Below are 13,698 nucleotides of genomic sequence, written 5' to 3' on the forward strand. Positions count from 1 at the left end.
AGACCTGATGTCTGCCCCCAGCCCACCCCTGGGGCCACAGTCAGACTGGTGTGTGCCTTCTCTTCCCCTCTCCTAGGGGCGGGATTCACTGTGGGGTGGCGTGGCCCGTCTGGGCTACTTGCACACTGCCAGGCTTTTGGTGCTGGGGATCTGGCGTATTAGCTGGGGTGGGTAGGCAAGGTGCATGGGGGCAGGAGGGGCAGGCTTAGCTCGCTTCTCCTTAGGTGATCCACTTCAGGAGGGGCCCTGTGGCAGCGGGAGGGAGTCAGATCTGCTGCCGGAGATTTGGCTCTGCAGAAGCACAGAGTTGGGTGTTTGCGTGGAGCGAGCAAGTTCCCTGGCAGTAACTGGTTCTCTTTGGGATTTTGGCTGGGGGATGGGCGGGGGAGATGGCGCTGGCGAGCGCCTTTGTTCCCCACCAAACTGAGCTCTGCCGTCCGGGGGCTCAGCAGCTCTCCCTCCCTTTGTCCTCCAGCCTTCCCGCTTTCTGAGCAGAGCTGTTAACTTATGACCTCCCAGACGCTAAGTCGTGCTTGCTGTGGGAACACAGTCCGTCAGGCCCCTCCGCTTTTGCCTGCCAGACTCAGGGGCTCTGCTTGGCCCTTGAGCTGCCCCTCCGCCCTGGCTCCCTCCCGCCAGTCCATGGAGCGCGCACCGCCTCTCCTCCCTTCCTACCCTCTTCTGTGGGCCTCTCGTCTGCACTTGGCTCCAGAGACTCCGTTCTGCTAATCCTCTGGCGGTTTTATGGGTTCTTTAGGCAGGTGTAGGTGGAATCTAAGTGATCAGCAGGACGCGCGGTGAGCCCAGTGTCCTCCTACGCCACCATCTTCCAACCTCCAATAATCAAGAATTTTAATAATAGTTGAAGGAAGTGTTATTGGTTGTCCCTGGATTCATTCATTTATTTAATATTGAGAACCTCTTTTATCTTAGATTGTATAAAGGCATAAACAAATCAGATGTGGTCTATGTTTCTTTGTATTCTACAGATTAGTGGAATAGATAAACAAAAGGCAGTGTTAAAATGGAACTTACAGGGTTGCCTGGGTGGCTCAGATGTATGAGTGTCTGACTCTTGACTCTGACTCTTGCTCAGGTTATGATCCCAGGGCCGTGGGGTCAAGCTCCACATTGGGCTCTGTGCTAAAAGTGGAGTCTGCTTAGGTCTCTCTCTCCCTCTCTCTCTCTCTCTCTCTCTCTCTCTCTCCCTCCCTCCCTGTTCTTCCCCCACTCTTTCTCTCTCATAAATAAATAAATAAATAAATAATAAAATGGAACTTACAGGTTAGTTGAAAAATTAATAAAATATAACTAATTTTCAACATTCTGAAGTAAATGAAAAAACCAAAGGGCTATAGGTAGGGATATAGATAACAAAGATGGTTGTCATCTAGGAAAACTTTGATGGAAAGAATATTTAAGTTGTAATCTACAGGATTTTGTTTTTGAGGTCAACCACACAAAGTGGAGAAAGAATATGTTCCAATTAAAAGGAAATGAATGCTCATCATCTCCAAAGCAAGAAACAATCTGACAAGGTCTAAGAATTAAAAGAACCCCAGCATGGCTAGAGGATAGTATATGTACATAAGCAGACAACAAAAATGGATATTTTAGGAAGCAAGCAGTGACCACAGATCATTCAGGAATTTGTCAGCCATGATGAGGATTTTGGATCTTATCCGTAGTATGATGGGAAATCACTGGAGGGTTTTAAGCAGAGGAGCAGCATGTTCATATTTATGTTTGCAAAGAGTTACACTGGCAGCTCTAGGCAGCATGGATTTGAGAGGATAAATATTGATACCAGGGAAGCAGTTGAGGCACAGGCCAGATGATAGATGAGAGTAATTTGAATTAATCTGATATCAGAGGAGATGCTGAGAAAAATCAAGATATATTTTAGAGAAGGAAAGAAACAACTTGAGATGGATCTGGTACCAGAGGTGGGAATGATAAGGAAGAAAGAAGAATCAAAGACCAACAGATAGGCTTAAACAAGCAGGTAGGTTGTAGTACTATTTGCTGAGATGGGGAGTCTGGAAGAAAAACAGGCTAGGTGAGAGAGTAGCATATTAAGAGTTTCACGTTGAAAATGTTTGAAATACCTCTGACATAGTCACAAGACATGTCAGGTGAGAATTTGACATATACAGGTGGAATTCAGTACAATTTTTGGATTGAGATATAAATTTGGAAATCACTTGCATAGGAAAAAAATAAGGTCATTGGACTGAGTGAGATATTTAGTGAAAACATAGAGAAGAATAAAGGACATAGGAATCCAGCATAATCTGAGTTTGTGATTTTAGGGTTTATAACTGTAATGGCAACACATGTTCAAGCTCCTATAGTGTGCTAACTTTACATATTTTAACTATTTTATTTAAGTAAATACTGGCTTTTTATTTTATTTATTTTATTTAAATACTGGCTTATTGTAACATTTCAATAAATACTACCTGATCAAATGAATGTTCAACCTTCAGTAGGACAGATATGTTTTCCGTTCGAAATTGGGTAGAACATGTCTTCATCTCAGCTGAAGTGCCCAAACTAAACACATGGAGTATGGGTGCCTCTTTGTCTAAAAGAGGCTGAACCATATCCAGAACATTCATCAAGAATTGAGACTGGGAAACTGGTTCATTGTCCTGTATATAAAAGGATGGCATCATCAGAGAGGAGACCAAGGAGTATGACCTTCTTTGAAGAGTCTAACAAACAGTGGTTTTCCAAGTTCCTCCCTCCCTACATATTCTAAGTACCTCAAAAGAACCACAGGTAAATAGTGTGAGTAGTCCACAGAATGGAAACTGACATTTGGCCAGAAGCAGAATATACTGTGAACTGCAGAAACTCATATTCTTATGTTTCCACAATGTGGGATGTGATGAAAGTGGCCTTGAGACTCTTGGCGTTTGTGGGACGCTGTCCTTGGATATATCTGAAGGTTGAAGGTTAGCTGAGGATGACTTTGATGACAAAGAAAAATGGCAAGTCTGTCGCGAGAGGGATTGCCACTTCCTGGGAAGCAAGGAATACAACTGGCTTTAGCCTTCTTAAAGGACTTCTCCATAAGGAGTATCTGTGGAACTCAGGCAACCCTACAGAAAGTGGCTGTGCAGGAATCACTAGAGGTAAAGTGAAGAAAGGGGAATGATTTGTGCCAGAGGATCAACGTGGGGTGGTCAAAGAGCCTGTAAAGGTGCCATGTGAGAGAAAAGGCTTGCATGCTGTTGGAAGACCCAGTGCCAGAAAATGGCAGCATCAGCCACCTGTGATTTTTCTTCCTTTTCCTCTAATCCCACTTTTATCTTGTCCCCATTCCTACCCTGAAGGAGCTAGAAATAGCAACTAGAGGGGGGTGAGATGGTGAAGCATGGAAGAAAGTAAACATGGATTTCACCCTCCTTTCCCATTGCAGACTGGTTAATCCAGATGGGGGCACAGGTAGTGGTACTCCTATTAGGAGATGAGGAGCTGTGAACTGGATGAGCATTGGAAGCTTTAAGTTATATTGCAATGGACTTTTAATATCTGAAAATGAGGACTGTTCATTAATGCTTAGAAATCATTGCAAATTAATGGATCTTCTGGACATATTATCCAAGGGAAGGAAAGGGAAGGAAAAGATGACAGAATGGGTTTGACAGGCAGTGGTAGGAGAAAAATTAAAGAATTTGTCTTTTGCACCCTTTCTGAATAGCTTGTGAAAAACTTAGTTCCAATTAGAAATTATTCCCAAACTCCTATCACTAACTTCAATGATGTGTACATGATTGGGGAACTTGGACTGAGACAGAATCACTATCTTAAGTCACATATGCTCAAGAATAAGATGGCCCTGTGTATACAAGGTTGATGAGAAAACTCGTTTCATTGGCATGAAATGGAACATCCAGAAAATGCAGTAAATATGCAGAGAGGTGTCTTGCATTGTCTTTTACCTTACCATTTTATGCACGGCTTTCTGAAGGTTGAGACCACTAATGAGAATAAGAAGTAGGATACTCTAATTGTTCCAGTAGAACTTTCTGTGACAGTGAGAATGTTCTATATCTGCTCCATCCATCATGCTAGCCAGTAAGCTACATGTGACCACTGAAAAACTGAAATATAACTAGTATAACTGGGGAATGGTTTTTAAATTTTATTTAATTCACTTAAACTTGAATAGCTACCTGTGGCTCGTGGACAGCACAGGCCCTCACTCTTTAAGGAATAGTGATAAGCTACAAACAAATAGCATAAAACAACACTAATTTAGAACCAACAAAGACATTTCCCAGCCATTCTCCATCTTATTAAGTCTGTTTTGGACTATTGGTTTGGCCAAGTATCCCATGTAGATAGCTTTTGCCCTCAGCTACATCACTTTCTGCTAATCTATAATGCTTTTGCTCTCTTTTATTAATCTGGCTTGTGCTTTTATAATATTTGAGGGAAGGAGGGTATTTTCCCCACTGCAGAAAGTATCCTAATTAAGACAGATAAGTCATGCAGCTTTTGTTTATGTCACAATTTTCCCTGTAGCTAGAATTAAATGATGCTGTCAAAGGGCAATGCTAGTGTTTGATGGCTTTTAATATTTTTGTCCATATCAAAAGACTAAATAAATGCAATCGATATCCCCAATTCCTAACTCTGTAGTAATTATTCCAATAAAGGGATATTCATGCTACCAAGCATCAATATATGTTCTTCATTGCCCTAATAAATCTGCTCCTAGAAAATAAACTATGTTCAGCTCAGGCTTTAGAGAGAATATTAGCAAACGCCAAGCTCAAAATGTTATTAACCAAACTCTTCAGCACACTGGGGCTTACAAAATATGGATTTTTAAAACCCAAACACTTAATGAGAACCATCAAGAGAGAAGAATCATATCTGCAAAGGGGCTGCATATTATATTTAGGGTGGCTCCTTAGGCAAATAACTCAGATGAGGGTTTTTAAATAGCCCTGGCTATCCAGAAGAATTCATTCTATAAATGGCTAGCTCATAAAATAAAGCAACTACAAAATAATAATATCAACAGTTATGAGTACTCCTTGCTGGCTCACTCTATTTTAAGATGTTCAGAGATCCTCACAAGAACTCCATGAGCTAGATACTATTTTATTCCCCTTGTGTAAATGAGGAAGCTATGGTGTCAGGAGAATGTCTGAGACCAATATCTGGGGTGGGAGCATTGTCATATTGATCAAATCCAGGCATGCATGTCTTACTCCAAACCCCATACCTCTCATCTATTACATATTTAAAAACGTACATACAAAGACCCACTATATATTAAGACAAGTCATTAACAAGGCAGTACCAACCTGCTTATTTCAGTCTGAGTAATTCCAGCATGCTACAAACCTTTCTTGGTGAGTTTCTGTTAGCTCAGTCTGCTAGATGTATAGGTTACCTTTCCTATTAAGTGGTTAGCAGTTTAGTTGGTAAAATCTTCCTTTAAGATTACATAAGAAAATAAGGCATAAATCCTTTCAACATCCTAGTTGTTCCAGAAATATTTGTATCACTCACTTGCTTACACACACTCTCTTTCTCTTCCTCTTGCTCTATGTATCTGTCTCTATAGATAGATAGATACACATATTTAGGAACTTACATCCTATTTGCAGATCCACTGGCACAAGAAATGTTAACTCAAGGAAGGACCTCTGCATCAAATCACTGGAACAGGCATTACTTTATCAATGTCTAAAAGAGGGGAGGGGCGCCTGGGTGGCTCAGTCTGTTAGGTTAGGCGTCCATCTTCGGTTCAGGTCATGATCTCCGCGTCTGTGAGTTCGAGCCCCCACATCAGGTTCTGGGCTGACAACTCATAGCCTGGAGCCTGCTTCCGATTCTGTGTCTCCCTCTCTTCCTGCCCCCCACCCCCCTCATGCTCTCTGTCTCTAAAAAATGAATAAACCTTAAAAAAAATTAAAAGATGGGGAAATATTTTGAATTCAGGGGATCTAAGACCAGTAAAACAGTAGGAGTATTAACCCATATAATGTATAAATGGTAGAGTATAAAGTCTGCCTTGATAGATTTGGCTGTGTGCTTATATGGCAGAGAGAGAGAGAGCGAGAGAGAGAGAGAGAGCGAGAGAGAGAGAGCACGTACAAGTTTTCTGATGTCTTTTCTCCTATGGGCACTCATCCCATCAGGAAAGGCTCACCTTCATAACTTCCTCTAAACCTAATTACCTCCTAAGGGCACCTGGGTGGCTCAGTTGGTTAAATCCAACTCCGTCTTAGGTCATGATCTCACAATTCATGAGTTCAAGCCCTGTGTCGGGCTCTGTGCGGACAGCTCAAGCCTAGACCCTGCTTCAGATTCTGTGTCTCCCTCTCTCTCTCTGTCCCTACCCTGCTCCCTCTATCAAAAATAAACATTAAAAAAATAAATTTAAGCCTAATTACCTCCTAAATGTGCATTTCAGACACTGTCACATTAGTAGTTAGTGCTTCACCATATGAATTTTGGGGAGAACACAATTCGGTCCACAGAAGGTACATTACAACCAAACTCCAGGGCAAAAATGACTCTGGGTAGGAGAGTGAATAGAGCAGCAGAGGAGTAATAGAGGGTAAGTACAGAAACACCCAGGGCATCCAGATTAGTCATAACTGCCAGACTAAGGAGTTCAACAGTGTTATGTAATTGAACTTGATGAAGTTGTTAACCAAAATTCATTTGGAGTGGTATTATCAAATGTTTTAAGCAGAGTGGAAGTAGGGAGATACTGGATATAACACTACTTGTCCCTACGCGAATGTGCCATAAAACACCTTAAGGTATGACTCATTTTATAAGAAATGTGATTCGAAATTGAGAAACGAGTGACAAATGAGTACAGCTTGATGCTAAAACATCTTAGAAATTAACTAGGGATGCAAGAAATAAACTGTATATATCATGGGGCCTCTTTCTCAAGCACACACCTAGAAATATAGAACAGTTACCATGTATGGAAAGAAGAAATTTTTTGGAGGAAGGGAGAAAGGGGGCAGTAAACTTAACAGCTGTCAATCAGAGCTGGTTTTGAGAAATCCTAAAATAGATACATGACTTGTAAGGCAAAAAGCAGTGGCACTCTGACTTGCTGACCTAGCTTTTCTCAACCACAGTATTTACAAAAATATTGATTTAAAGCCTTGTGTTAAGAAGCACAGTGATCATAACCTCATCTGTTGATCTTTTTCCTTACCTAAGACAGGAGGGACAATACTTTTTAAAATTAAATTCAAGTTCAGTAATTATAGAGTAGGCAGTGAAACTAGAAGAGGAAACAAAAAAGCTAAATACAAAATCCTCTTAATATGAAAAAGAAGTAAAAAGAAAAAGTAGTAGTTTCAGGGAAGTAGCAGAATCAAGAACTCTAAGTGACTTATTTGCATTTTTCTGCTCTTTTACTCTAAATTTCATAACTTTAAAGGAATAATCTTCAGCCTTAGAGTTTGTAAACACAACATGCAAATGGTCTATTGGAGTTTACATTTTATTATTATTTATTTATTTTTTTCCTGAATGGAAAGCAGTCATTGTTTTAATTCTGGTCAGGGTCCATATTTGGGCCCTTCCAGCCCTGCTGGAAGTGCCATGGTGAGTATATTTTATTTATTTATTTATTTAAAAATTTTTTTTTAATGTTTATTTATTTTTGAGAGGCAGATAGAGACAGTGTACGAGCAGGGAAGGGCAGAGAGAGAGAGGGAGGGAGACACAGAACCTGAAGCAGACTCCAGGCTCTGATCTGTCAGCACAGAGCCCGAAGCGGGGCTCGAACTCAGAACCACTGGATTATGACCTGAGCCGAAGTTGGATGCTTAACCAACTGAGCCATTAGGTGCCCCTATTTTTATTTTTTTATTAAAAGAATTTTTTTTTAATGTTTATCTTATAATTTTTGAGAGAGAAAGAGACAAAGTGTGAACAGAGGGTGGGCAGAGAGAGGGAGACAGAATCGGAAGCAGGCTCCAGGCTCTGAGCTGTCAGCACAGGCCCCAACACAGGGGTCAAACTCATGAGCCATGATATCATGACCTAAGCCCAAGTCAGACCTTTAACTGACCTAGCCACCCAGGCACCCCATTATTTTTTAATTTATAAAACTATCAAATTTATTAAAGGAGAAATCTTACCTGGTTTTTTTTGAGTAAAAGTAGCTTAAAGGACAGTGCATATAAAGTGAGGAAAGAGCAATCTATATCCTTTGACACTTTTTTCTGATTTGGTAAGCAAGTAATTTTACTGGTTAGAAACGCCCATTCTTATAGCACAGGTCTCTCTCATACTTTTTTTTTTTCTAATTAAGAGCTTACATATTTTTCTGTATTCTCTTAGGAACTGCTAAAACCCTGAATTTTTTTCTAAATTTTATCATTTCCATAATTTTTTTTTCTCTAAGATTTTTTCCATTTTATTTTCATATATGCCTTATATTATTCTTGCAAAAATATTTTCACATGCGGACTACTAACAAAAAATAACAGGTAGAAGCATTTTATTAAGTTTGTGCTGCTATATTTAAAAATAATGTAATGTTCATTGCTATGTACCAGTAACTTCCATGACTGTTATTGATAGCTTTTGGTTGGATCATCCCCTATATATTTTTTTTTCCTTTTTTGTTCTGTTCTGTCCTTTCCTCTCTTCCTTCTTTTCTTTTAGTAAGATAAATACAGTTATATATACCACATGTCTGACTTAGAGGACTAGTATTAATGGATTCTGTCAGGACGATACATGTATAATCAGATTAGTCATCATTTAAATATATTGAACAGGTTGACAATTTTACTAGATCTTCTGCTTAATCAGTTTTACCTACTTTTCATATTTTACGTTTACTTCATTAATTTTACAAAGCTAAAGATAGTACTTTGGGGTTGAGTCAGGGGTAGGGAGGCGGTCATGGAGGCCTTCTAACACAACAAGGATCAGGGTTCTTTAGGAAACCGGGTATGGTTCATTACAATGGTCAATTACAAAAACTTGATTAACTATTTTCCCCTGTTAATTATTTATTTTTATTTGTGCGGTTCAGTGAAAACCCCAGCTCTGTAAATGTGTCATATATGCTCTTTTTGTTAATCTACATGTTCCAATGGTTTGTGCATCTAAGACTTACCTGAGATCTTGTTGAAAATATTCTTGCTACCACCTCTCTCTGCCATGAGATTCTGGCATCAGCGTCTTTTCCGGTTTACTTTGCAATGATTCAGTTATTTTACAACTTGAGTCCCTTAAAACTAAGGAATGTAATTCAGTAAGTTGTATCCACCTGTCACCAGGTATTTTGGAACTTACTTTGTATTCAGTTTCTTGAAAGAATAGAAAGCACATTTGGAGTTTCCTAGGTTTTGTGGCCCGGCCTGAACAAAACAACTAATTATAACCTAGTTTCTATAGAGTTGCAAACAATTTGCAGTGTGGAGTACTGGCTGTTCACAAATTGGGACTAGCCTATATTGTTTTGAGAGATGCCTGTTCCCACTTGAGGTCCTCATGACAGGTGCTCACTCAATTCCGTTCAATGCTTATTGACCTTAGAGGAGGGTTAAAACGCTGTGTTCTAAATGTAGTTACATCTTTTCAACTTGCCCATGTCTGTTTCAGAACTCACCATTTCATTATTATTATTTGTTTTGAGACTGTCGTGCAAGGAGGAAGGTAACCACTGGTGGTTGCGTTGGATTGCAGGGCGAGGCCGGCTGGTTCCTGCAGTGCCCAGGCCTGCACGGAAGCGCCCAGCAGAACTCAGCTGAGGCTACACGCTTTTCCCCCCCGCTCTGCCAGAGGGCTGAGCAAAGCACTCCCCGGGGGCATTGTGTGTGAGCTGGCCGCGGATCGCAGGCCCAGGGGGCAGCTCCACCGCAGGAGACAAGACACGCCTCAGGCCGGGCAAATTCCCGGCCCCCTCTGGCCCCAAGCCAGCAGCCGCCGCCCGCCACCTCCTCTCCAACTCCGCTGTGGCCCCGGCCGCCCCGCCGGGCCCCGAACTCGCCCGCGCCGCGGCGCCGGCCCCTCGGCCCCCCGCGCAGGCGGCGCGGCTGGGACAGGACCGATGTGGCGCATGCGTGGTGGCGCCACCAGGCGCGGGAGCTGCGGCGGCGGGGAAGGCGGCGGGGACAGCCACGGGCAGGGCCGCCCGGGCCGGGCTCGTGGGGGTAGCGGCATCGGAGGCGGCGTGGGCTGGCGAGGCCGTGCGGGCGGCGCCCGACAGCAGCTGGAGGAGCGGTTCGCAGACCTGGCGGCGAGCCACCTGGAGGCCATCCGCGCGCGGGACGAGCGGGACCGGCAGAACGCGCGGCTGCGCGAGGAGAACGCCCGGCTGCGGCTTGAAAACAGGCGGCTGAAGCGCGAGAACCGCAGCCTCTTCCGTCAGGCCTTGCGGCTTCCCGGCGAGGGCGGCGACGGGGCGGCCTCGGAGGCGGCCGGGGCCACCCCGGGCCCCGAGGAGGCCGGCGCGAACCGGAGGGCGAGAGGCGGCGGCCTCGAGGACGAGCCTGGCAGCCCCAGGGCCCTGAGAGCCCGGCTCGAGAAGCTGGAGGCCATGTACCGCCGGGCCCTGCTGCAGCTGCACCTCGAGCAGCGGGGGCCGCGCCCGCGTGGCGATAAGGACGAGCCGCCTTTGCGCGCACTGGAGTCGGGCCTGCGAGCCCCGGACCCGGATCCCCCAGAGCCCTGGCTGTAGCCGGAGGCCGCGGCCGGCGAGAGGCGGAGCCTCGCGCGGCCCCTCCTTCGCCCGCGGCTCCCCCGCCTAGCAACGCCCGGGGCCTTGCGCCGCGGGACTGGACCGCTGAGCCCGCTGCCTGCCGCCCGCCGCCTGCCGCCCCACGCTGCCCAGTTGGACTTGGCGTCCGTCCGCCAAGGTTGAGAGGGTGCGCGGCCCCCTGGAGCCTCCCCAACCCTGCAGAGCACCTGCTTCCCGCGCCTGGTGGTTTCCATGGGTTGAGGCCTAGAAACGGAGGGGCGGGTTTTACAACAAGAAACGGGTGCCCGTCAACACTTCCCAATGCCTGAACTTTTCAAGGGCTGTGAGGACCTCTTCTGTTTTGGGTTTTTCTCTTTCTTGTTCCCTTTTTTTTTTTTTTTTTTTTGTTTCTTTGAGGAATGAATAATGCGTTTAGAGTTGGTTGAATTTGTTGTTCATATTTAAGTCCCCTAAAACCTCCAGCCATTATCATTTATGTGGCCAACACTTGCTTTTATAAGTCGGTGTTACTTGGATATCCTATAAAGTACCACCTTTTTATTTAAAAAGTGATATTTATTACTTAGGAACTCTATGTCTGCCCCTGCTCTAGTCCTTAAACATCTATTATATACCGATATGTTTACCCCCAGGGAATTTTTAAAGTATATGCCTATAAGTGATCCTTTAAATTGGTAAATAAATCTGGTGCATTAAAATTACCGAGAAACATCACACAACTATTATTTGAAGTGTTAGATTTTTACACATGTTTAAGAAACATACATGATCTGTATAAATTTTATGTTTTACTGACTAGTTATTTGTTGTAAGCTATCGTTTTCGCTTTATGTAAGTGATCGTTTCAAATAAAGATTAGATAATCTAATTTTTATTACATTTTAGGCATTAGAGCATAGTCGGTGAACAGCAACTTTGCCTTCTTCATTTAATAATTTTAAGAAGTTGTAAGTTATTTGTGTATCAGAAGGCTCCAAAGCGATTTAGTCTCAATTGTGGTTTCATTAGCAAAAAAAAAAAAAAAAAGCTGATTTTAACAACGAAAGTTCTAATTTCACTTTTTTGCATTTTATTGGGTAGGCACTTTTGCTGACTAAGTAGTGAAGAGGGTACCATTGTACCACAGAAAAATCATAGGTATAATACAGTGTTTAAGTGATGGAAAACATCAGTTGAAGAAAAAAAAAATGGGAAGTTTTTGTTAGAGCTAGAGATTAAGTCATAAGGTAGAGTTGTTTTATTTGTGAGATATCCTAAAAGTTTCAAATATATATGTTGCCAAAAAAGGTACCAAGAAAAGTAGTTTTTTGACTTTTCTATTCCTGGGTTTTGAAGACTTTTTGTGCAGTTTGGTTAAAGGTAGTTGATATTTAGTTGTCAATATTAAAATCTTCCCGTAGAGCCGAAAAATATGAGAAGAATCTTGCTGAGAATAGGTAGGTACATGAAAAGTATCTCGTCACTTTTACTTCATTTTCTAATAGTGAAAGAAAGAAAATAGTTTTAGGAGTCAGGAGGTATTGAAGAATAGGAAAAAAGCCTATTATCCCTATTGCTACTTAACTGTGACTTTGGGTTTAGATTAATCTCTCTAAGCCTTAGTTTTCTCATCATTAAAACGAACATAACATCTACCTCAAAATATAAAACATTTATTGAGATGTATATGTAAAATGCCTGCTTCAAAATAAGTGGTCTATCAATGAGAATTATAATCTAAAATGTGAAAGTTGTAAATGCGTATTGTACTGACACTATGCCTTCTGTATTTTGCTCCTATATGATTTTATATTAGCAGAGAAATATATTCTTTCACTGAGTTGACAGTTTTCACTCCTTGTAAATAAATAGAGGAGATAAAGCCCTATATACTAAGGGAATAATGCGTCAAAACTATTTTCCACTTGTAGCAAAATTAGGAATATTCAACAACCAAGCAAAATGTTTAGCTTACTCACATAGTTTTTAAGCACCTTTTGTCTTAAAATCGTGTACAATGTAAGTGTGGTGAAAAAAAATGTGTAAAATAATGAGGCACATGTACACAAAAGTGAGGACAACTTTGAGCATAATTCCTGAAAAAATTCTGAAACCAAAATGCCCCAGAAGATGGGTTAAGGCTAATACATATTTCAACTTTGTTGAAATTCTCTGCTGATAACTAATAAAGCATCATGTAACAGTATAAAAGATGTTTTGTGATATCAAAATATGTGCCTACTCAAGAAATGGGTAAAGTTGATTTTAGAAAAGTTTGATCTAGGATCTATTTCAATCTAAAAATAAACTAAAACTTCAGATTATCATACCTTGATGTTTTATTTTCATAATTTGCTGTGCAATAAAGAGGGCTTATAATTTATAGAAATGAGCAACAAAAATATGTCACATTAGCAAACAAATTTAGTAAGAAGGATAGGGGTTTTTTTTAAATATTTTTTTAAGTTTATTTATTTACTTAGAGTATACGAGCAGGGGAGGGACAGAGAGGGACAGAGAGGATCCCAAGCAGGATCCATGCTGTCAGCACAGAGCTAGATGTGGGGCTTGATCCCACTAACTGTGAGATTGTAACCAGAGGCAAAATCAAGAGTCCGATGCTTCACCAACTGAACCACCCCGGTGCCACAAGATAGACATTTTTTAACACCATTTTTTATGGCTGCTATTCACAAAACTATACTTTATCCTTTTCTCTGTAAAAAATTAGGATTTAAGTCAAAGTAATATGGAATGAGTACTTCATGGAACAATCTGTCCTTGCTAAGCTTCTTGAACATATTTATAATATTTATAACTGAATAATACTGGAAAACATGTTTTTTCTTACTTAGTCTTAGACATACGTTTGCCAGTTTATGAGTATTGCCATGATGAAACTAATACCAAATTTTTAATAAATGGAATTATCAGTATGTACTAAATATTAGCCTGATTTTGATTCCAGTGCCAAACTACCGTTCGCTATTTTGCTAAAG

General features: G+C 41.7%; 1 protein-coding gene across 1 annotated transcript; it reads left to right on the forward strand.

Moving 5' to 3' along the window:
* Positions 1–9,773: 9,773 nt before the first annotated feature.
* On the forward strand, positions 9,774–13,028 carry TUSC1 (tumor suppressor candidate 1). Its single transcript, XM_058695200.1, has one exon. The coding sequence runs from the start codon at positions 10,070–10,072 to the stop codon at positions 10,697–10,699; it is 630 nt and encodes a 209-aa protein (XP_058551183.1). The 5' UTR covers positions 9,774–10,069; the 3' UTR covers positions 10,700–13,028.
* Positions 13,029–13,698: the final 670 nt, after the last annotated feature.

The sequence above is a fragment of the Neofelis nebulosa genome, chromosome 12 (assembly GCF_028018385.1).
Source record: "Neofelis nebulosa isolate mNeoNeb1 chromosome 12, mNeoNeb1.pri, whole genome shotgun sequence".
Lineage (NCBI taxonomy): Eukaryota > Metazoa > Chordata > Mammalia > Carnivora > Felidae > Neofelis > Neofelis nebulosa.

Bases quoted from the DNA above. Each gene is read 5' to 3' on its own strand.
- TUSC1 (XM_058695200.1), top strand. From the start codon at position 10,070: ATGTGGCGCATGCGTGGTGGCGCCACCAGGCGCGGGAGCTGCGGCGGC.